Source organism: Stegodyphus dumicola, chromosome X1, assembly GCF_044657685.1.
Source record: "Stegodyphus dumicola isolate Sdum_Otavi_A_Nest chromosome X1, ASM4465768v1".
NCBI lineage: Eukaryota > Metazoa > Arthropoda > Arachnida > Araneae > Eresidae > Stegodyphus > Stegodyphus dumicola.
The window spans coordinates 9,730,248-9,752,140 of NC_140780.1; the positions used below are offsets into that span (position 1 = coordinate 9,730,248).

The 21,893-nt window shown below is 33.5% G+C and overlaps 1 protein-coding gene across 3 annotated transcripts in view; it reads right to left on the reverse strand.

Annotated features, from left to right (window-relative positions):
• LOC118181971 (fasciclin-1-like) overlaps positions 1-21,893 on the reverse strand; it is a 330,859-nt gene that overhangs the window by 84,630 nt on the left and 224,336 nt on the right. For all 3 annotated transcript variants that reach the window (XM_085808714.1, XM_085808713.1, XM_085808715.1), the window contains exons 8-10: positions 18,317-18,473; positions 8,893-9,025; positions 43-190 (exon numbers count right to left, since the gene is read on the reverse strand). In XM_085808714.1, the coding sequence (XP_085664840.1) occupies positions 43-190; positions 8,893-9,025; positions 18,317-18,473 (438 nt within the window). The remainder of the gene's footprint in view (positions 1-42; positions 191-8,892; positions 9,026-18,316; positions 18,474-21,893) is intronic.

A 21,893-nucleotide genomic window follows, 5' to 3' on the forward strand; every position in this document is an offset into this window, starting at 1 on the left:
CTTAATTTCATGTTGGCATTCACTTCCAGAGGAAAGACTTACCTGAGATCTGGATCTGACTGCAGTTTTAAGAAGACGGTTTGATAGGGCATTCCTAAAAGTCTGTCGATTATGTGCACCATACCGTCGATGGCTCCGATATCTGCTTGCACTGCTGCGGCTTTGACGCCCACTCCATCCACTGTCAGAGCTATGGAAAAAAATTAAACAGTCACTGTATGCTTTTTCAGCTACAACTGAGGAAATTTTCAACTTAAAACAGATCCTTGAAAAATGTAGAGAACTTGAAATCCACAGTCACAATCTTTTTATCGATTTTAGAACAGCATATGATTGTACTAACAGAAAACTTCTCATAAAATCTATGCATGAATTGAAAGTTCCAGAAAAACTTGTATTTGTAGCCTTGATTCACAAAGAGCCCATAATTCAAGTACGCATACAGGGTGTAATATTTTATTATTTAACAAATAATTATATTTATTATCCTTGCTATTGGAGTGGCAACGCCATATTTGTATCGTGTAATAATTCGCCATATTTGTATCGTGTTGCTGAGCAACGTCAGAAAATGTTTAAAATTTGTTATTCTGAAAGTTTTACCAGTAGTAGATATATGAAAAATTCATAGAGAAAGAAATAATAGTAATAGTAAGCTAGAATGTGAAGCTGTAAAGAACGTAAGTGTTTTTAAATTATCCACGTCCGTGAATTGAGGATAAAATTTATGTTTTAACAAGAAGCTCATCTGTTATTTCCTTACATACTACAAAATACGCTACAGTCTTATAAATTTTGGAGGTTTTACCGAGATACTGGAAATTAGGAGTACAATTATCAGTTCGATGGTGCTAGTCTCCTAATCCCAGAATATTGATAAAATTTTGAGAAAACGTTTGCTAGTACCAATTGCCGAGTTTTATTTCAAGGAAAGCGGGATGTCAGAAGTCTGCCGTTTTGAAGCGGATCATTCAAAAGTTATCTTCTGTGTACCTATAGCTTGCGTCAGAGCAAAGAATTGTCAGAACAGGATATTGCTGATCTCCGAAGATAAGATTAACTTCTGGGTTTTATAAAAAAGTGTTTACTGAGTTTTAGTATTTCATTTCAGATTTATATTTAAATAGTGTAAGATTTTGTTTAAAACTACTGATATTAAAAATATTCAGCCTAAAATTACAATTGATATTTGTGGTAAAGAAGCATTTTAAAACTTATTATTTAAGCTTTACTGTTATTTGCATAAACCTTTTTGTTTATTGGAATAGTTGAATTTTTGACTTCGATAATTGTGAAAGCCATCCTGGCATTAAAAAAAAAAAAAAAAAAAAAAAAAAAACAGAGAACTGATAATTGTGTTTTTGAATTTGTTGCCAAGCAGGAGCGTGGAAAATAAGTAGTAACGTCAAACTGATGTAGTGTGATTTTATTGTACTTGCCAAGCAAGCATAAGTCTTTTCTTAGTTCTCGCCATGCAGGCGTGTGGTAGATAGTAACGACATCCCAACGTATTACAGCTAATTTATATTGCCAAACTGGCAAAAATTGTTTTTGTTATCACCAACCAGTTGTGGAGATAGTAAAATCGTCAAAATGACGTGGGTAAAATTCTATTGTATTGCCTAACTGGCAAAGGTGTTTATATAGTTATCGCCAACGAGGCTTGTGAATAGTCAGTTAAAATATCAACCTGGCGTAGAAATATTTTATTTTGTGCCAAACTGGAAAATTTGTTCAAATAATTCCCTCCAATTAGTTACAGGAAATTTCGTATTTGACATGTTAAGTCTCGCCAAAAATTATATATTTTTAATACAAGTACGGTTTTTAAGATTCAATTTAAAAAACCAAGCCTCTTAAAGGTAACTTGTTCAACACGTCATTCTTAGCTAGGAGTAGAAAACAGAAATTAAAAGTACTGGCAGAAGAATTAGGTTTAACCGTGAGACCTGAATTTAAGATTGCTCAGTTGCATAAGTTGATTACTGAAAGACCCGATTATGAGGAGGAATTTACTCGAGAATTACTTACTGCAATTAGAGAAGAAAGGGAAAGAAAAGAAGAATGCGAAAGAGAAGAAAGGGAAAAGAACGCGGAAGAGAAGAAAAAGAACGAAACGAAGAATGCGAGAGAGTAGAGCGAATTAGAGCCTTTGATCTACAGAAACTTCAATTGGAAGTAATGGCTACAAGAGCACATCCGGTAGAAATTACGCAGCTACCTGAGCAGCCTTCAAAAATCAGATTCACGATGTCATAAAGAATATGAAATAAGTTTATTTCTGGTGTTATTCGAACGTCTAGCTAAAAATTATGAAAATATCTGCTGAAAGTCAAGTGATTCGACTTATTTCATTGCCGCCTCCTGATATTGTTCAGCTTATTGCTAGAGAACCAGAAGAGGATGCGAAAAGTACGAATATGTAAAAACTTTGCGGTTACAACGATTTAAATTGAACGCGAAAAAATTTCGACAGCTATTTAATAAACACCAAAAATCAACTAAAAGTACTTGGTAGGATTTCTGCTATGAATTATTTAGAAGGATGGCTGAACGGATTAAACATTAAAATTTTTGAACAGCTAAAAGATCTCGTGCTGGTTGATCAAATTAAAAAGCGTACTTCTGATTTCAAAGAACATTTTATAGATGAACGGACTACCATCATTTCACCTACTGAGATGGTTAAAAAACTGAAGATTTTGAAGATGTGAGAAAAACAATAAAACCGAAATTTTCTGCCAAGCAAACTGAAAGAATTAACAAAGATCATTTAAACCTCGTTACGAAATTTTGTGAAAAAAATAGGGCATCTGCCTCATTTTAAGCATTCTGATAAATGGGATGATTCGAAATACCAGAAAGATTACCGACAAAGAAATCAGTTCCAAAACAAGAAGCAAGAAAATTTATATGACAAAAGATATCGACCACGCTGTTTCGACTGCGCGACATACGAAACTTTTAAGCCTCAGTGCCCTCGCTTAAAACCGAATGAAAAGTTAAATTGCCAATCTTCGAATGGTGATTTTTTAGAGACATATACAATTAACGGTTTAGTTAATGGGTACGAAATGCCTGTTCTTTGAGACACAGGAGCCACAGTAGATGTTATTTCTCAAAAATACAGAAATAACGCAAAAATGACAGGAAACATGTCTGGGTACAATATCTTTTAAATGACCAGTAGTGTGTCTACCGTTAGCTAAAGTTTAAATTAATTGTAAACTTGGCCATATAAAGACGAAGAGAGCTGTTTCTGCAAATGATCCCGACAGATATGTATTGGGTAACAAAATTGCCCAATTGTTCAAAGATAAACCATTCTTAAATTTAGAAAGCCTAAATTCCTTTTTGACACGATCTTAAGTAAAAAGATCTCGTGAAGAAGATCGAAGTATAGACACCGAAATGGAGAAACTAGAAAAACTGACGTTTATTGAGACTGACGAAGATATTTTACCGCAAGCTGATGAGAAAGGGAAGATTGAGGAGAAAATATCCGACACTAATTACGTTGTGAGTTTCGAAGGAAAAAAGACTATAATCAAGTCTACCACGCTAATATGTTGAAACCTTATCATAAGCGAGCAGAATCGGTTAACCTTATGATTATAGAAGATCAATCTGAAACCGGTGATATGGAGGAAAATTTCCCAAAGATCGATTCTGAACCAACATTGTTCAATTTTGAGGAAATTAAAGAAAACAGTTTCTTTAATAAGCTAAATAAACAGCAAATTCAGGAATTGCATTATCTGCTGCTGGAATTTAAAAAAATCTTTTCTAATAGGTCTGGAAAAACGCATTTAATAACGCATGATATTCAACTGACAGAAAACACACAGATCCACTGTAAACCATACATAATTTCTCCCAGATTAACAAATATATTAAAAACAGCAATTGGTAAAAATGCTTCAATACAAAATAACTCAAATAGGAGATTCCGATTACACTTTTCTTATGATTTTAGTGGAAGTAGCAGGAAGAGATCCTAGACCTTGTATCGACTATAGAAAATTGAATAAGTTGACTAAAACACAATTCTTCCCCTCGCCTAATATAGAATAACGAGTGAAAACTGTAGCAGGTGCATAATATATATAACTCTTTTGGATTTAACAAAGGGATACTGGTGAATACCATTAACACCTAATGTCCAAAGAATTAGCCACTTTTGTTACAAGTTTTGGCACATTTAGACCACTATGGATGACTTTCGGACTTAAAAATGCACTTTTTGCATTTAGTAAAATGATGGCCGAAATCCTTCGAGGTTGTGAAAACTTTGCTTTTAGATGACGTGGCAATCTTTTCAAATACGTGGGAAGAACATCTAAGTTATTTGAAAGCCGTTTTGACAAAAGTAAAGGCCGCTGATCATTAAACCTATAAAATGTAAATTTGCTCAAGCTAAAGTAAAACACATACGACATACTGTAGGTCGGTCGGGGTATGAGAATGGCAAGTGAAGTCGAAGTAAAAGCTATTCTTGATTTTCCCGTGCCATCCACAAAAAGTCGAGTCAGAGCATTTTTAGAGGGATATTATAATCATTATATTCCCCTGTTCTCATCTATAGCAGCATCGCTAACCGAAACTTTGAAAGGAAACTTAAAGAAAGGGAAAATAAATTAAACAGATAAGTGCACAAAAGCCTTTGAAGAGCTAAAGGAAAAACTTTCTCAAAAGCCTATACTAATACTTGCACTTGATTTCAATAAGGAGTTTATTATGCAAACTACTATAATAATAAGCTGGAGTGTGAAGCTTTAACGGACGTAATTGTATTTAAATTATCTATCTCCGTGAATTGGGAATAAAATTTATGTTTTAATAAGAAGTTCACCTGTTATTTCGTTACATACTGCAAAATACGTTACAAGGGTGATTACGCAGAACAGCTTGAGGTAAAAAACGGAGGGCGACAGGTGAATGTATTGGCATTCCTCATGTTTAATATAGCACTCGACAAAGTTATTAGACTTAAAGATCAATATTAGAGGAAATATTTTTACTAAGTCTTGAAATACTGTCTTATGCTTATGACATTGGCATTATTGCCCGAACCGCACCAGCTCTCAAACAAGCATTTATGACATTGGAATAAAGTGTTAAAAGAATTAATTTATTTTTAAACGAAAATAAAACTAAATATTTACCTTCGTTAAAGTCTGACTTACAACTTAGTCACCTAGAAATTGGCAACTATAAATTTGAAAAAGTTAACCGTTTTATTTATTTGGGAACGGAGATAGATAATAAAAATGTGTTGGCCGCGAAAATATATAAAGGAATCATTGCTGCGAATAGCTGTTTTATGTCCTGAAGAGTTAATTGAAATCCAGCTTTCTTAAATTAAGAAATAAATTGCTTCTTTACAGAAGTTTTATAAGATCTGTCTTGACTTATGCGTCAGAGACTTAAGCATTGACTTTACGTGATGAGGAAGCTCTGGGAAATTTTGAACGAAAGATCTTACTTTGAATTCTCGGTGGGGGTCGAAAAAAATGGATCATATGGAGAGGAAGATCGAATTTAGGGTTTTATAAAATTTACAAACAACCTGGTATCGTAAAATTCGTTAAATTGCAGAGACTTAAATGGGCTAGCCGTCTGGCTACAATGAATGAAGATTGTTGCTGCACAAAAATCTTTCTGGCAGATCGCATGGGACATAGACCTTCGGGCAGAACTCAGCTAAGATCGATTTATTGTGTCGAAGAAGATCTTAATATTTCAAAGGTTAAAAACTGTAAAGCAGTAGCCAAACATATAGATGACCGGAGAAGAACAGGGCCCACCCAGAGCTGTCGAGTCAGTGAAGAAGTATTTTGCTTTAGTAAGTATAATTCATATGTATAATTACACAAAATATTTAACATTAAAAGCGGTCAAGTGGTAAAGTCGCTGAACACTAGTGGTTCTACCTGGGTTCGGTTACAGAAGAACTATCTGACTTCTTGAACACTTTCGTGGTTTTTCATATGTGCAACTGGCACCATATATCGAGAATATCAGAGAGTGGTTTCTTTAATCAATATTCTGAAAACGACCACAGGTATTTACTGAGATATTTCTCCGGAGATATTGAAAGTCTGCTAACGAATCATAACACAGAAGATAATTTTATATGGAACCTATGTCTGTGGATCTAGACTTACCAGCCATACGAGGAAGCTGCTACTTTTGATCCAAAGGACATAACTCCTCTTGGTTTCGAAAATATTGAACCACCTTTACTGACTCGTTACAAGTTTTTTCAGAACTTCCTGCCCTGGATCAAGTGGTCAGAAGGGAGGCAGCTTTGACACGGATTGCAGGCGTTATAAGACTACGCTTTGTGGGTTATGAATTATTACGCTATGGACTAGAAAACCATTGACCTGTTACTCTAGAACACGCATCTGCTTCGGATCATGATGAAGCGATCAGCCTAGAGTATAACACTCCTGATTCGTCATATCTGAGTATATATACAGAGGGCTTCAAGACGAAGAAAGGATCTGCATGCGGATTTTGTAAAATGAATGACCAAATTTTCAGCCATGTTTTACCTAGACGACTCCATGATAACAACACGGCAGAGGTAGCAACAGTTGTTTACTGTAACAATTTTACACCCAGAACCACAGAATATTCAGTGTCTCTGCCTCTAGTCTTCAAGGAACTGATCAGAAGAGCAGCATTGTTGAAGGACTTTAGAAGCATACTTCTGAGAATATCTTTCACTAACAGAACCCTCCCCTGTTGGGTTTTCGCACATGCTCAAATACTTGGAGATGAGAAGGCAGATAAGATAGCTAAATCCGCTGACAAAAATTCTAAAATGTTAGAGCTGGAAACTGGATCCCAGTTTCTCATTCGAAACGAAAATAAGAATGATGGAAATTTTGGAAAAGAGTTGGGATTATTCTTTAACTGGAAGGGAGAGCCTTCTTTCTTTCCAAGTTTCAGTATGGACATTAAGATAAAAGACAGTTTATATGACTTTTGAATAGGACATGGGCCATTTCCCAAATTACTTGAAACGCTGTCACGGGACAAACAATGACAGCTGTAAACGCTGGGTTATTGAACAGACCAACAGCTATGTGTTTCGATGCCCATATATGGAAAGATTTCACCTTGAGTCACCTAGTGCAACGAATTTTAATACACGGGCTTTAGTGTTTACAAACAATTGAATGGCTAGGAGAAAACTCAAACGGCTAATGCAATATTGTGCAAAAGAGTAAGCAAACTGCTAAACTCTAAATGTTCTAAAATAAAATAAAGAGCTAAAAAACTAGCTTTCATTTCACACTTACTTGATTCCTGGGTTGGTGACACATTAGCCTTTTATGTAAGATGTCTTACCTCGTAAAGAGACAGCCAGGTTTAGTACCTATATATCTACGTATGCATTTCTTAAACGCACTGTTGGTGACACATTAGACTTTTATGTAAGTGGTCTTACCTCGGAAAGAGACAGCCGGGTTTACTACCTCTATATCTACGCATGTATTTCATAGACGCAAATAAGCTCTTGTAGCAGCGGCACTTCTATGGCAGTCTATGAAGGCAGGCAGTAAATAGAGCTATAGCAAAAAATTAACCTCAGAAGAGATTTGATGTGTGCATACGTATCTCGCATAACTCAAAATGAAGTAGCCTTGGAACGTTGAAATTTTGTATATAGGACGGTTATAATATGTACTAGTGCACCTCCCTTTTTGGTTGCAATCAGCCGCACCAAACGTATATATACACACACAGTCTGTTATTCGGCTCCGTGAGTTCAGTATTTTTAGTCTTATATGTTGGTAAATTGTGCATTTTTTCCTTTAAAAATTATTCAATTATGTTGTTCTTATCTTCCGGTTTAGATTTTTATGCCTTTAGTTAATCTGCATGCAATAGTTTATAAGGTATTTCTCCCGCTTTCTTTGCATGCCTTCGTGGTTTAGTGGTCAGTACGCTCAGCGTGTATTCAAGAGGTCCGTGGCCAGAGTCCCGGCGAGGGCATTGCTCATTTTTCATCTCTCCTGCTACAAAAAAACTTTAGTGTCTCTACAAGTTGTAGAATTATCAATTATTTAAGTGTTGATAAACCTAATTTTTTTAACCACAGTAACCATATTTGTTTACTTTTGCAACGTAGCAGAATAGTGAATTAAATCAGCAGAATAGTGAATCAGCAGAATTAAATCAGCAGAATAGTGAATAGCACCTTTCAGTGTCTTTTTGCCGCATGGGACCTAAAGGAAACTTAGCTTTGTGCACGCAAAAATCTGCCTTCTTTTCTGCTGGGCGAATTGCTTGCTTTTGCGTAGAAACTCTAATTTTAATTGTAATTATTTCTGGCGGTATTAACGGTACTTGGGGTTTTATGTTTTTCAATATCTTTCAATTTTTAATAAAGATATTTTAAGATTTTATGTACTTGTGCCTTGCCGCTAAGTGAGAACTTAATAAATTGAATGAGAAATCTATTTCTACACAAATTCGAGGAAATTAGTTTAAATGAAATGCAGGAAAAATGCATATGCCGTATTTGACGGCATATAAGACGGACTGGCATATAAGACGCCCCCTTATTTAGACGGCCACACACAAGGGTAAAAAGTTTCAATAGCGTGGTTTCTTTTAGTTCTCACGTTTCGTAAAAGCCAAATAAACAGTTATTGAATGCAATTACCATATTATTGAATTAATTCACGTATAAGACTGTGTCCTTCCCGTATAAGACGCAGGTAACTTTTATTGAGACCAAATTTAGGAAAACAAGCGCGTCTTATATGCCGTCAAATACGGTAATTTAATATTCCGTACAAGGAAGTCATGTGGTGTCCGCATCAGTTTCTTTTATATTAATTTTAAACAGATAATAATTTGCAATGAACTCACTTTTGTTCTTCTCATCTCCCAAAATTCGAAAATACAGACTGTTTCTGTTGTCAGCCGATACGTATTCTCTGTACCGTCCATACAGCACGTCATCCGTGGAGATACTTTTCATCACCAGATGAAGCTTCAGTAACTAAAATACATAAAAAAGGCTTTAATAAATATATTAGTATATTACAGTTAATTTTCCTAAAAATGACTTTTATCAGTTTCTGTTCACACATACGATTATTAACTCTCACGAATCCCTTACGTGCGTGTCTATATACAAAATAAAAAGCATCTCAAAACCTAACCGCGAAACTGACAGCAGCAGTAAGTGGTGGCAATAAGGAAAAAAATAAATCTAAATAAATACTACGTTTAAAATCCATCCTACATTCAGTTAGGAATAAATCAAGTGCAGAAAATAATAATCAGAAACACAGTGGCAAACTACACAAAAGGCCAAATTTACCAAAACCAAAATGAAAAAAAATACATCTCTCGCTGTATCATCATCAGGGGGTTAGTGCAAAGAAAATAGTAAATACATCAGCCTGCTTCTAAACAAAGACCCAAATTAAAAGTATAATACTTAAAATAATCTCAGTAATCTGTGTCATCATGAATTCGACCCCTACAGGCCATAGTAAATAGTGCAAAAAATTATAAAAGTACTGTATCAATACCCAAAACAAGCTTAAAATAAGTTTAAAATTTAAAACATTTATTTTGAGTACACAGAGTTTAAAAAAAAACATGTTAATGCAAGCAATGCAATGTAGGAAAAAAATACATGAAAATTTTAAAACTATGCAAGTCGGAATAAATTTTAAAAAAAAATTTAAATTGTAGTATCAAAATTATAAACAAGCGCAAAGTTGAAAAAGCTTATGATAATTACTTTCAATTTAAGTCGGTGGAGAACCCCTAAAAAAGTGTAAAACAGGAACAATCCGACATACGAATACAAAATAAAGTTTCATCTAAAAATTTTAATTAAAAAAATAGATAAAAAACTGGAAGTTTTCAGATTTTATATTACGCTAAAAGAAGCGTTTGTTTAACGTTTTGTGTATTACATTTATTAAAACTTGTTGCTCTCCGCATTTAGACCATAAAATTCAATTCAACAGCAATATCACAAAATATTTAAAAAGAGCATATCCTTCGCGCGCTGGAGACAAGGCGGCTTTTTCCCCGTACAGTGCTGCCATTGCTTGCTTTAAAATCTTTGAGTTTGTTAATCAAAAATTCGTTAAAGTTTTACAAAATATGAAATAGGTATTAAAACAAATTCTAAATTTGGGCCTTCAGATGCCCATATTCGAGTTGAGGACTACATTGTTCAAAATTTGATGTCTGTAGGTACCCTCGTTTTCTCACAGTGCGAGAAAAATACATAGATTCATACATATTCTTCATTATTTAATTTCTTAAAATATAATGCGGGGCTGTAGTATTTTGTGGCAACAATTTAAAAAGTGATTTGCCGTTTTATAGTGAAACAAGGCAAAATGCCAAAACGAAATTAATTTATTAGCCCTTCTGGGCTAATAAAATTAAGATTAAAATTAAATTAGGCAAACTATGAATTTTAAGCATTAAAAGTAATAAAAAATTAGAAATGTCTTCTATTGTAAGATTAAATTTTTGTAGTAAAAATTTTTGTAAAAGAATAAAACATGGAATTACTTGGATTATACACCTTAAAAAAATCCAGTAATTTACCGAGGAAAAATAATAGAAAAAGTTCTAGTACCGAGTAACAGAATAATCGATTTATTTTTTTAAATTCAGCGATCAGAAACATTGTTGTGCTTAGTTTAAAAAGATTTTCGAAGAACTTAAAATTGGTAAAGAAACAATCTTGTATTTGGCCCAGATTTAGACAAAAAATGGAACTGTCTAAATCTAAGCGAGAAAACAACGTTGTTTCTTTACTAATTTTAAGTTTAAAGAAAAAGTTCTAGTACCGAGTAACAGAATAATCGATTTATTTTTTTTAATTCAGCGATCAGAAACATTGTTGTGCTTAGTTTAAAAATATTTTGAAGAACTTAAAATTGGTAAGTATTTGGCCCAGATTTAGACAAAAAATGGAACTGTCTAAATCTAAGCGAAAAAACAACGTTGTTTCTTTACTAATTTTAAGTTTCACTTTGGCGTGTTTCTCTTCTGATTTGGTTTTCGAAGAAGTTGAAAAAATTGTGAGAATAAATAGATTTGAAAAAGCTAAGTAAATGTGATGAAGTAAACTATGAGCAAATTTAGGAACAATGAATTTAGCAAATGCGTTGCAAATTATAAATAACCTAAAAGAGAAAAACGGCAGGAAGCGAAAAACATTGTCAAATATTGAACTCATTCAAGCGAGCTTTTATGAGACTTGGAAGCTGAAGTAGGTCCATTTTGTTAATAAAGCAGATAGATAATTACTAGCCAGTTTAATCTAAATTAAATTTACTGTAAGAATTTTGTCAAGAATACCTAATTCATCTGTCTAAAGAAATCCAGATCGTACTGGCATGATGTTTAGGTGAAGTTTATCATGAAACACTCCCGTTAGGTTGGTGGTGATAATATTTAGATTGACAACTGCAGTTTAGCAAGCTGTTTTAGCTGTGTTCTTGATGAAATTATGTTGAATTATGTCATCGTTTACCATTTTACTTACAAAGCTGAGCTGTTTTGTACAATCATTACTTTTTCATGCATGAGATTGTTTGTATTTATATGCTTTGTTATTTGGACTCGTCTAATCGAAATAAATACTTTTAAGCATTTTAAAATCGTATTGGAGAAGTTATCGGTAACATTCATAAATTTGCAGGACTTAGAAATTTAATAAATTTCCAAGATGCAAATTTACGGATATTACATTGATTTTTGCTGCTTTAACTTCTCTAATAATCTATTTCGGTGTGTCATTTTTTACTCAAATCTTTTTAAAGCTTGTTTATGGTTTTTGATGGTATAATTAACATGGCCTGTAGGAGTTGGACTTATAAAGATACATATTACTTTACTTGGTTTTTTGGGACTTTTGTTTCCTTTTTAAATTAAGAAAACAAATACAAAACTCTTCGTATTCCATGAAGTATTCCACAAGGCTTACAGATGCAGTAAATAACTCGTAGTACAAGGAGTTACAATTCAACAATAAAAACATAACATCTAGGTCTGGAGAAATCAAAGAAAAAATATAAAATACAATACTGTTATATTAAAAATACTAAAAAGTAAATATCATTGAATTATTTTGTACAGTGTTCTTAAACAAGTAAGTTTTATAAAGAGCAAACATAGTACTGAAAACAGTTTAGATTAAGTTTCTGCTGAAGTTAGTTTATGCAAGGATAGAACTTGAGGTAAATGTCTTAAATGTTGATATTTAAAACGAAAACACTTTCACGAAAAAAGTCACTTATCCTTTTTACTACCTTAAAAAACTTTACGAAGTAAAGGAAGTATTGTAATCAAGAAAAATTCCAGGTATGATATTTCAACAATAATGTACATATTGACCGCTATCGAGTGCAATTTAAGGATGTGACAGCTGTTCGTAAGGACAGAATAAAGGACTCTTTGGCTATACTACGTACTGATTTGTAACCTTTTCCGTGTCATAACTTCTTAATAAAACGATCATTTGCTCTGAATTTGTTTGTTTATCTCCTCATGCATTGCATACATGTTAAGTTTCGTGGTAGTAGTTTGTTTCTTTTTGAGTGCATATGCACTCACTTCCAAAAGTTAAGCACGGAGAGGAAAATGCTAATTTCCGGAAGCCAATTAGAATCGAAGAGGATGCAATTCGCTGCAGAGGTAGATGGAAGTATGCAAATATGTTAGGTAACAGCCAATCGCACTTTCATGTCAATAAATATGCAAAAAGGACAGTCTTATAAGAAGCCAGCTTTATAAAGGGTTGCAGAAGTTCATTGTAAGTGCTGATAGAAGGTGTTTAAAACTTTCGTACAATTTGTTTTCAAAACGTACGTGTTTCTATGACTTCCAGAAGACGAATGGAAGATTCTGAGCTCTGGCGTGATGTGGGGCGCATTGAAGCAGGACAGTCGATTACAGATGTTGCTCTTTTCTTCGGCGTTCATCATTCTGTAATTTCACGTTTATGGAAACAATTCCAAACCACACAGACAGTTGTCCGAAGGCCCGTAGCCGGTCTCCCAATTGTTACAACCCCCGCGGAAGATCGATATATTGCTATTGTAGCCAAGTGGAATCACAGAGCGACTTCCACACGTGTGACATCTATGGTTACAGCGTCCATTGGTAAGGCGATATCTGAAGCTACTGTACGCCGAAAGATTACATACGAGTGGACTGTACGCCCGAGTACCTCGAGTTTGTGTTCCTCTATCCGTCCAATCAAGAGGGGCACGATTACAGTGGTGCCGGGAAAATGTCAATTGGAATGTGTCTGACTGGGGCAATGTCATGTTTACTGCGGAGTCAAGATTTGCTCTGGCAGATGACAAGCGTATAAGGATATGGCGTGAACAACGAACATGCAATCAGTCTCAAAACATCACTGAACATCACGCATTCCGAGGCAGAAGCATTTTGGGGTGGGAAGGGATTTTATTAGGATACCGCACCGACCTGCCCATCTTTAAACAGGGTTCTTTGACTGCTGTCCGGTATCGAGATGAAGTCCTAGAACCCATTGTGAGATTGTACGCTGCAGCATTTGACCCTACTTTTGCTTTAATGGATGATAACGCACGTCCCCATAGAGCTGACATCGTCGATGACTACCTGGAAAGTGACGGGATTGCGCGTATGGCGTGACCAGCATATTCGCTCGATCTTAATCTTAATCCCATTGAAAATCTTTGGGATGCTCTCGGCAGTGCTGTATCTTCATGTTTCCCACCTCCAGCCACTCTTATTGAGCTGGAAACTGCTCTAAAAGAAGAATGGCGATTGCTTATTTCTGCGGTGGTTGACCACCTAATTGAAAGCATGGTCACAAGCTGTAAACTTTGTATACAGATGAGGGGGGACCACATACCTTATTAATGTCCTTTTTTCATTTTATGCTGTTTATTTTCACTTTATACATAATTCTGTTTAAGTCTCCAGTATGTCATTATCTGCTAACTTACAAAAATTTAATATTGTTTTCATTTCTGTATATAATTATTGTTTTTGTTTTATGCATAAATGTGATAGAGTGTACTTTTAAGCAGACTGGAAAGAAGCCCAGGAGGAAGATATTCGCATTTCTGATTTAATGCTCTAGGCCAGCCCTTTTTAGAACTCGCTGAGGAATAATTCCTCAAAAATATGCATATAAAGACTATATCATGCATATTCTATGAAAGTTGCATCGGGAACTAAGAAGCTAGTTTCGCTTTACAAAGGATCACTAACATACAGTCATGAGAGTAGGTATAATGATAGTAAAGACGAATGAATTTCCAACTGCATTACATCATTGTCAATGATGAAATACATTTATGAGCAGTTATATCCAATACCTTAAATTCCGGGCATTTATCAATTTATACTCGTATATATAGCTACGAAATGCCCAGCCGCGGTAAGATAGCTTCCCTGCAAAAAGGTTTAGAGTTGCCCGAAAATGTCAAGGAAAGACAAGATTGTCATATTTGGACATAAATCGCCCATCTGGCCACATTTGGCGAGAAAATTGGCGATATGCCATACACAAAGCGAGAATATTCTTGAACGAATTCTTACCGATTTGTCCCAGAATGTTCTCGAAGGCAGCCCAAAAGCTATATAAACCCTGGTGTGCGAGGAGTAGTAGTGTATTGTCAGTTTTATCATAGAAGCGTATCTTGAGTTGTATCGTGGAGAGTATCGAGAGTACGTTGAGTTCAGTAGTAGTGTCTTGAGTTTCGAGAGCGATCAAAGAGGCGGAAGCGGTAGTTTAGTGCTTTGCAATGAAGCTGCCTTCACCGTTATAGCCTGAATTGTGTGTTGTTTATTGTTTCAGCTGATCTTAGTTTTTCGACAGCTGTCAACGGGTCTTTTTAACTCTTCTGTGTAATAATGACTAATAAGGTGCTTTGATTCTTCATCAAGTGCTGTCTCCAATCACTCCAAATCCTCTAACCCGTAAAACTCAGCAATATTATACCTCTCCTTTGAAGTGGTCAGCTACATCTACAGTAAATGATGTCTTTATAAACAGCAAGAAGTTCGTGCTAGATAAACTAATATTTAAATCATCTGATTGAAAAAACAATCTATCATCATCTGTGAGCGAAACCATGTGTTGATGGTTTCGCTCACAGATGATGGACCACGATCAGTAATGACCTCAGCAAACGTTTGCGACCCTCTTTTCTTGCTAAGCCAAGTTAGACATCCTTTAAACAGTTTGCGGACATCAATTTAAAGACTTGGAAATGGTTCGGAATGATATTTTGGTCTCGAGTGCAACTCTTTTGCGATTCCAGCAATTCCAGCAAAAATTCTTCAGCCATTTTATTAGACCAACGTCCTTCTGAACGTCGGCCCAGAAGAGCTATTAGTCTCAAAACGGGATTCTGCGCTGAATTACCATGAAAATCTGAATAACGCTTTAAATCGTTGCACGAAATATTATCGCGCTGTATTATGCTTAAAGAAATTAAATAATGAAGAATCTGCAGGAATATATGAAAGTTTCACTGTGAAAAGACTACGACATCTAGAGCAATCAAATTTTGAATAACGGAATCCTCCACCCGAGCATGGGCTACTAGAAGGTCGAAATTTGATTTTCGGATTTTTTATATTATCTCTTTATAAAACTTAAACAAATTTTCATCAACAATCTCAGCGATTTCAAAAGCAAACAAAGGCAACACAGTTAAAATAAAAATAAAAATCCGATAGCATTCAGATTTTATATTACGCGAAAAAGGGACTTTTGTAACGTTTGTTTGTTACCTTTATTTATTAAATATCATTATCTTCATCATTAAACCATAAAATTCAGTCCAACTTCAATATCGCAAAATAGTTTTAAAATGAGCATATCTTTAGAATTTCCGATACGCAGTCTCGCGCGCTGGAGATAAAAATGTTTTTGATCCCGTGCAGTGTTGCCATTGCTCGATTTTAAATCGTTGAGAATTAATTATTTAATAATTTATCTAAATTAATTATTTTATGAACCTATTATTTTTTGGAAAATCAATAATCAAAAAGTAACCTCAAAAAAGTCTTCGTACTCTTTAAAAAATTCTGCACATATCAGACAATATAGTAATATTTTTGTCAATTAGTATTTTGTAGTACATCCTGCAGTATTTATGACTTTCAAATATTTGCGCATAGATCTCGCCAGTTTTTTTTTTTTTTTTTTTTTTTTTTATATCTAAATTTTCATATCTGCATTTATTATCTGAATTACCGTTTTTAGTTCGGTTTTTGTTTTAATGCTTTGTCATCGTACTCTAACCTCTAATTCACTCCAAATGTATTCTATTGACTTTAAATCTGGTTATTGAAGTAGTGTTTTCAGAACTTGTGAACAAGTATAGATACCCAAAGGCGAACATTGAGAGCCGTGTGCTTAGGATCGTGAAGTTGCTTCCATTATACAAATTTTGGGCGGATAATATTAAATTACCTTTTAAAATATTTAAATAAACAGCATGGCTCATTGTGCTATCAATAAATGGTAAATTATTTAATCCTGATGCTGACATGCACCCTCACGCAAGAACACCTCTGCCGCCGTGCTATACTGTTCTAATAAAGGTCTTGCGATTAAGCTCCTCTTTTTTTTTTTTTTTTTTTTTTTTTCTTTTATTTTTTATTTCTCCGTACTCATCGGAATAAAAAAATGTTAAATTTGCTTTCATCTACAAATAAGACATGATTCTAATACGCACCGAGCTTATTTGCCATTGATTTTGCGAAGAAAAGCCTAAGCTTTCTATTTTTTGCACTTCCAAAAATTTTTTTCGGGCAGATCGCCCGTGCAATCCAGCTGATCTGAGTACTCGTCGAACAGTTTTAAGTGAAAACTGAAGTAGAAATGTTTTCAGAAAATTCTGTAGAAATCTTTAAAATACTCAAACATGGAATTTTCACGGATTTTTCAACTATAAATCTCTGATCACGTAGAATCCTCTTTGCCAGGCAACCTCTCTTACTTTGGATCCGATTTTCTTCTTTAAGCATTTTATCACATACTGCACCGAAGAATGAGATGATATAAATTATTTTATCTGTTTCCAGAATCCAAATGAATGCTTAGAAAAGAATACTTTCCATATAACTTCGTAATGCGAAACCAATGGAATTCATTAAACCTAACACACAATATTAGCATTCAAGCAATACTTAACACAATAATAATAACAATTTCCGTAAAAAAATTTAAATCTGAAAGCTTTCAGATTTTACATTACGCCCAATGGGGCGTATTTAACTTTTTGTGTGTTACCATTATTTATTAAACACCATGTTTCGCACTTAAACCATAAAATTCAGTTCACCGACAATATCGCAAAATAACTAAAATGAGCATAGCTTTAGATTTTCCGCTACACAGGCTCGCGCACTGGAGATAAAAATATTTTTCCTCCGTAATTTTGCCATTACTCGCTTTGAAATCGTTGAGTTTGTTAATGAAAAATTTGTTAAAGTATTACAAAATATGAAATCGATAATAAAACAAATTCCAAATTCGGGCTTCCAGATGCTAATATTCGGTGGAAGATAACATTATTCAAAACTGAATGGCTCTAGGTACCGTTATTTTATCACAATGCAAGAAACATACATACATACATTTGTACTTCATTATTTAATTTCTTTAACTATAACACAGGACGATAGCATTTGGTGGCAAAAATTTGAAAAGTGAACCGACATTTATAGTGAATCAACGTAAAATGCCAAAACGGAATAGCCATTCTGGGCTATTAATTGGTAAATTAAATTGTCTGTTAATTTGGCTTCTGGGCCCTTTGGGCTAATAACGAAATAAGCAAGCAAAAATTAAACCCAAACAATTTTTTAAACATCATCAAAATCGAAAAATAAAAAGTTGTTTTCGGTGTACGATTACTTTTGTGGCGTGTTTTGCCTATGCATCCTTAAATTTTCAATTAAAAAAAAAAAAAAAAGAAAATAAGGTCGTATTAAAAATTAAAAGGTCTGATTTTATACAAAGTCACATGGAGATCATATGAAACAATATTGGGCTTTATATTCGAATTCATTTGCGGGTTGCAGCGCTTTTTCTGGAAATTCTTAAAGTGTCCGAACACTTTTGTCAAGACACTGTAATTTAGAACTCATTTTCTTTTTTAATTCGAATTGATTAAAAAGATAAAGAAATGGAACAGTATAATGCAAAAATAATTCTGCAGCTAACAGCCACAGCAATTTTGCAACAAAATGACATTTGGCGTTTAAGAATCATAAATAAATGAAGACAACTTACATTTGTAATGGCAGTGATGTTTGTCTTGATGGTGCCTATAGCTTCAGGTGGAAGCTGACGAATTGCTTCGTTAGTTGGCGCAAACAGAGACTTTTCCTGGGAACTATTAAGAAGTTCTTTAAAGCCTGGGGCAAAGTTCACCAGTTCCATAAATTCCCTGAAAACATATTATTATATTTTAATGAATCAATACAAAATACGAACAGCAAATAAAAGAAGTTTAATTAATTTTATGTTACTAGAAATTGGAAAGAAAAGTTTTTCAATTTTGATTTTGATCGGGACAAGTTCTCTTCCACTAGATGGCAGCACGAGTCAGTTACAGTTTAGTCCAGGGTTTTAAACTTCCAGTCGCTACCGCTTTTCATGCCCGAGATTTTTCCCGACCCCCAGACCCCATAAAATTTACGAAAAATTTGTGACACCCCATAATAATTGCGCAAATCCGACACACGCATGAGTGAAACTTTCGATTTTTTCACTTTTACTGTAATATACTATTGCAGTTTTAGGTCATTAACTTTAATTTCCAATTTTAAGACACAGAGCAATGTGAAAATTTTAAATAAGTAACAGACGAAATGACAGCGTCAAGTGAAAAGCAAGTAAAATGTACGTTTATATTATAAAAAGAATGCGTCAAAACGTTTTCGCTTTTTCTTTGTCTGTATTGTCTTATTTGTACCTATTTTCAGATACATTGTGTAAAAATATTTGGTAATTGTAAAACTATTATAAGTTAAAAAAGAACATCTGAAAGGCTTCACATTTTAAATAGCGTCCAAAGGGGCTTTTTTTAACATTTTGTGCATTACCTTTACTTATTAAATATCATGTTCTTCGCACTCAAGCCATAAAATTAAGTTCAAGAGCAGTATCGCAAAATAATTTTAAATTAAGCATATCTTTAGAATTTCGGATACACAGCCTCATAAATAATGTAAATAAATATACAAGATATTTTTTTTTCTTATGTACAACGTTGCCATTGCTTGCTTGAGTTTGTTCATAGAAAATTCGTTAAAGTTTTACAAAATATGAAATCAATAATAAAACAAATTCCAAATTTGGGCTTCCAGATTCGTAGTAGGATTACGTCATTCAAATTTTTGGTGGCTCTAAGTACCGTTGTTTTATTAAAGTGCGAGAAACATACATACATTTATTCAGATTCTTCATTATTTAATTTCTTCAAATATAATAAAGTTCGATAATATTTGGTGACAACAGTTTGAAAAGTGAAACGGACATTCAGAGTGATTCGACGCAAAAAGAAAATAATAGCTCCTCAGGTACAAAGCGCTTTTGGACTACCAAATATCAAAACTGCTAAAATTTTCAGAGATCTCCTGCTGCAGGTCCCGCGGTTTCAATATTAAGTTTGAGTCGCGACCCAAACTTAAGATAACATTGAAATAATGTAACTCTGACTTAAGGTAATATTGAAATAATTTTCCTTAACTAAAAATTAATTAAAATGTGTGTTAATTCTTTTATTGATTGTGAACAATATTTAGAAAAACAAAATGTGTGACTTTATTACTTTTTTTTTTAATTCTGTTTTCATGAGAATCTGTTACGTATAGGCTTTTTTGAACCTAACGTAAAGGCGTTTTCCCATTATAGGAGAAAATTAAATTTCTAAGCTATTTTGGATGAATTCATACCTACATGCATTTTATACTCGCACAGTTTCATTTTATCATAAAAATCAATTTTAAGCTTACAAATTCTTTTCAGTCTTAAAATGTTGTTTTGTATATTCCACTTTCAGATTTGAAAGTTATTATTATTCATCTTCTAATATTAAAGTATTATTATTAGCATTATTTATTATTAGTATTAAAGTATTTATTATTAGTTTTAATTATTAGTATTATTTAGTATTAGTATTAAAGTATTTATTATTAGTTTTATCTATTACGCAGCGTTCTTGAAATTTGGTTTCCTTAATAGTCAGCATCATGTGTTCACAGCGTTTAAGTTCTTGCTGTCACACGTAAAATTATCTTCGATAAGATATAAGATTAGAAATCTGTACCTAATCATAACTACATTATAAGAAATGTTTCGTACCTAATTATAAGCGCTGGTGTGGCAGCGCGATCAGGAAAAGAAAACGATTTCATTTGCCGTGGAAATCGCAGACGACTTTTTATTTTTAGATTTTGGATTCTAACGGTCTGACAGTAAAGAGTTAAAAAGTACCATGAGTGTTTTCTAAATGAAATTAAATAACGTGTTTCTTTTTAAATAAAGTCAACTGAAATTCTTCTAACAAGTTATTTATTAATTTTTAGTATTATTATTGTTATTATTATTATTATATTATTATTATAAATTAGTATTACTATTAGTTTTAATTATTAGTATTATTTAGTATTAGTATAAAAGAATTTATTATTAGTTTTATGTTTTACGCAGTTTTCATAGTCAGCATTATGTGTTGACAACTTTTATGTTCATGCGGCCACATGTAAAATCATTTTCGATAAGGTAGGTATAAGATACGATTAGAAATGTATATTTCATTTTTACAGAGAGCCTTAAAGTTTTGTTAGTATTAAAGTATTTGTTATTTATTGCAAAGTTTATTTTAATACAGATATTTTTACCTTAATTCTTTTCTGTGCCTTTCGTTTCTTTCATCGGCCATCACCAGATTGCAAGTTAAGCTGAGTTTAAGCATCAAATGGATTTGTGGTGCAGAGAGAGAGTTTTTGCAAATCGCTATTAGGTTATTTATCATCGAAATAGCTGACTTTATATGTTTGATAAGAGACGCTCATTTTGTAGGTTGAAAAATGTTTAATTAGACACTAAATTGCATAGTGATAGGAATTTCACGCCTGAGTTGATGCCGTAAACGGTGATTTTTTTTCAGATTCCTTGACTGACATTTCAGGAGACAAATACGTGACGTCATTGAAATGTAAAGTAAAATGGTAGAAAATGTGTAATGAAAATGTACAATATGTAGAAAAAGATAAAGTACCAGAATAGTAAACGTATTTTCAGTGTAATGGAAAGTTTTTAAACAGGGGGGTTCTCAACCTTTTTGCCCCATTCAAGTATAGAAAATGTTGATAAATATCAAAACTTGAAGAAAAGTAATCTTTTAACCCAAATGCCGTTAGCCTAGAAGGACTATTAATTTCGTTTTGGCATTTTGCGTTGGAAACTTTAAACTTCCTTTTCACTTTTGAAATTGCTACCATTAAATATTATTGCTCTGTGTTATATTTACAGAAATTAAGCAATAAAAAATCTGCATAAATGTATGTGTTTTTCTCGCATTGTGATAAAACAACGGTACCTAGAGCCATCCAATTTTCAATATCGTAATCCTCCAACAAATATTAGCACCTGGAAGGCAGAATTCGGAATTTGTTTTATTATCGATTTCATATTTTGTAACACTTTAATGAATTTTTGATTAACAGATTCAAGGATATCGAAGCGAGCAATGGCAACGCTGTAACCCCCCCCAAAAAAAATTCTATATCCAGCGCGCAAGACAGCGTATAGGAAATTCTAAAGATATGCTTATTTTACTATATACTAAATAAAGCACATT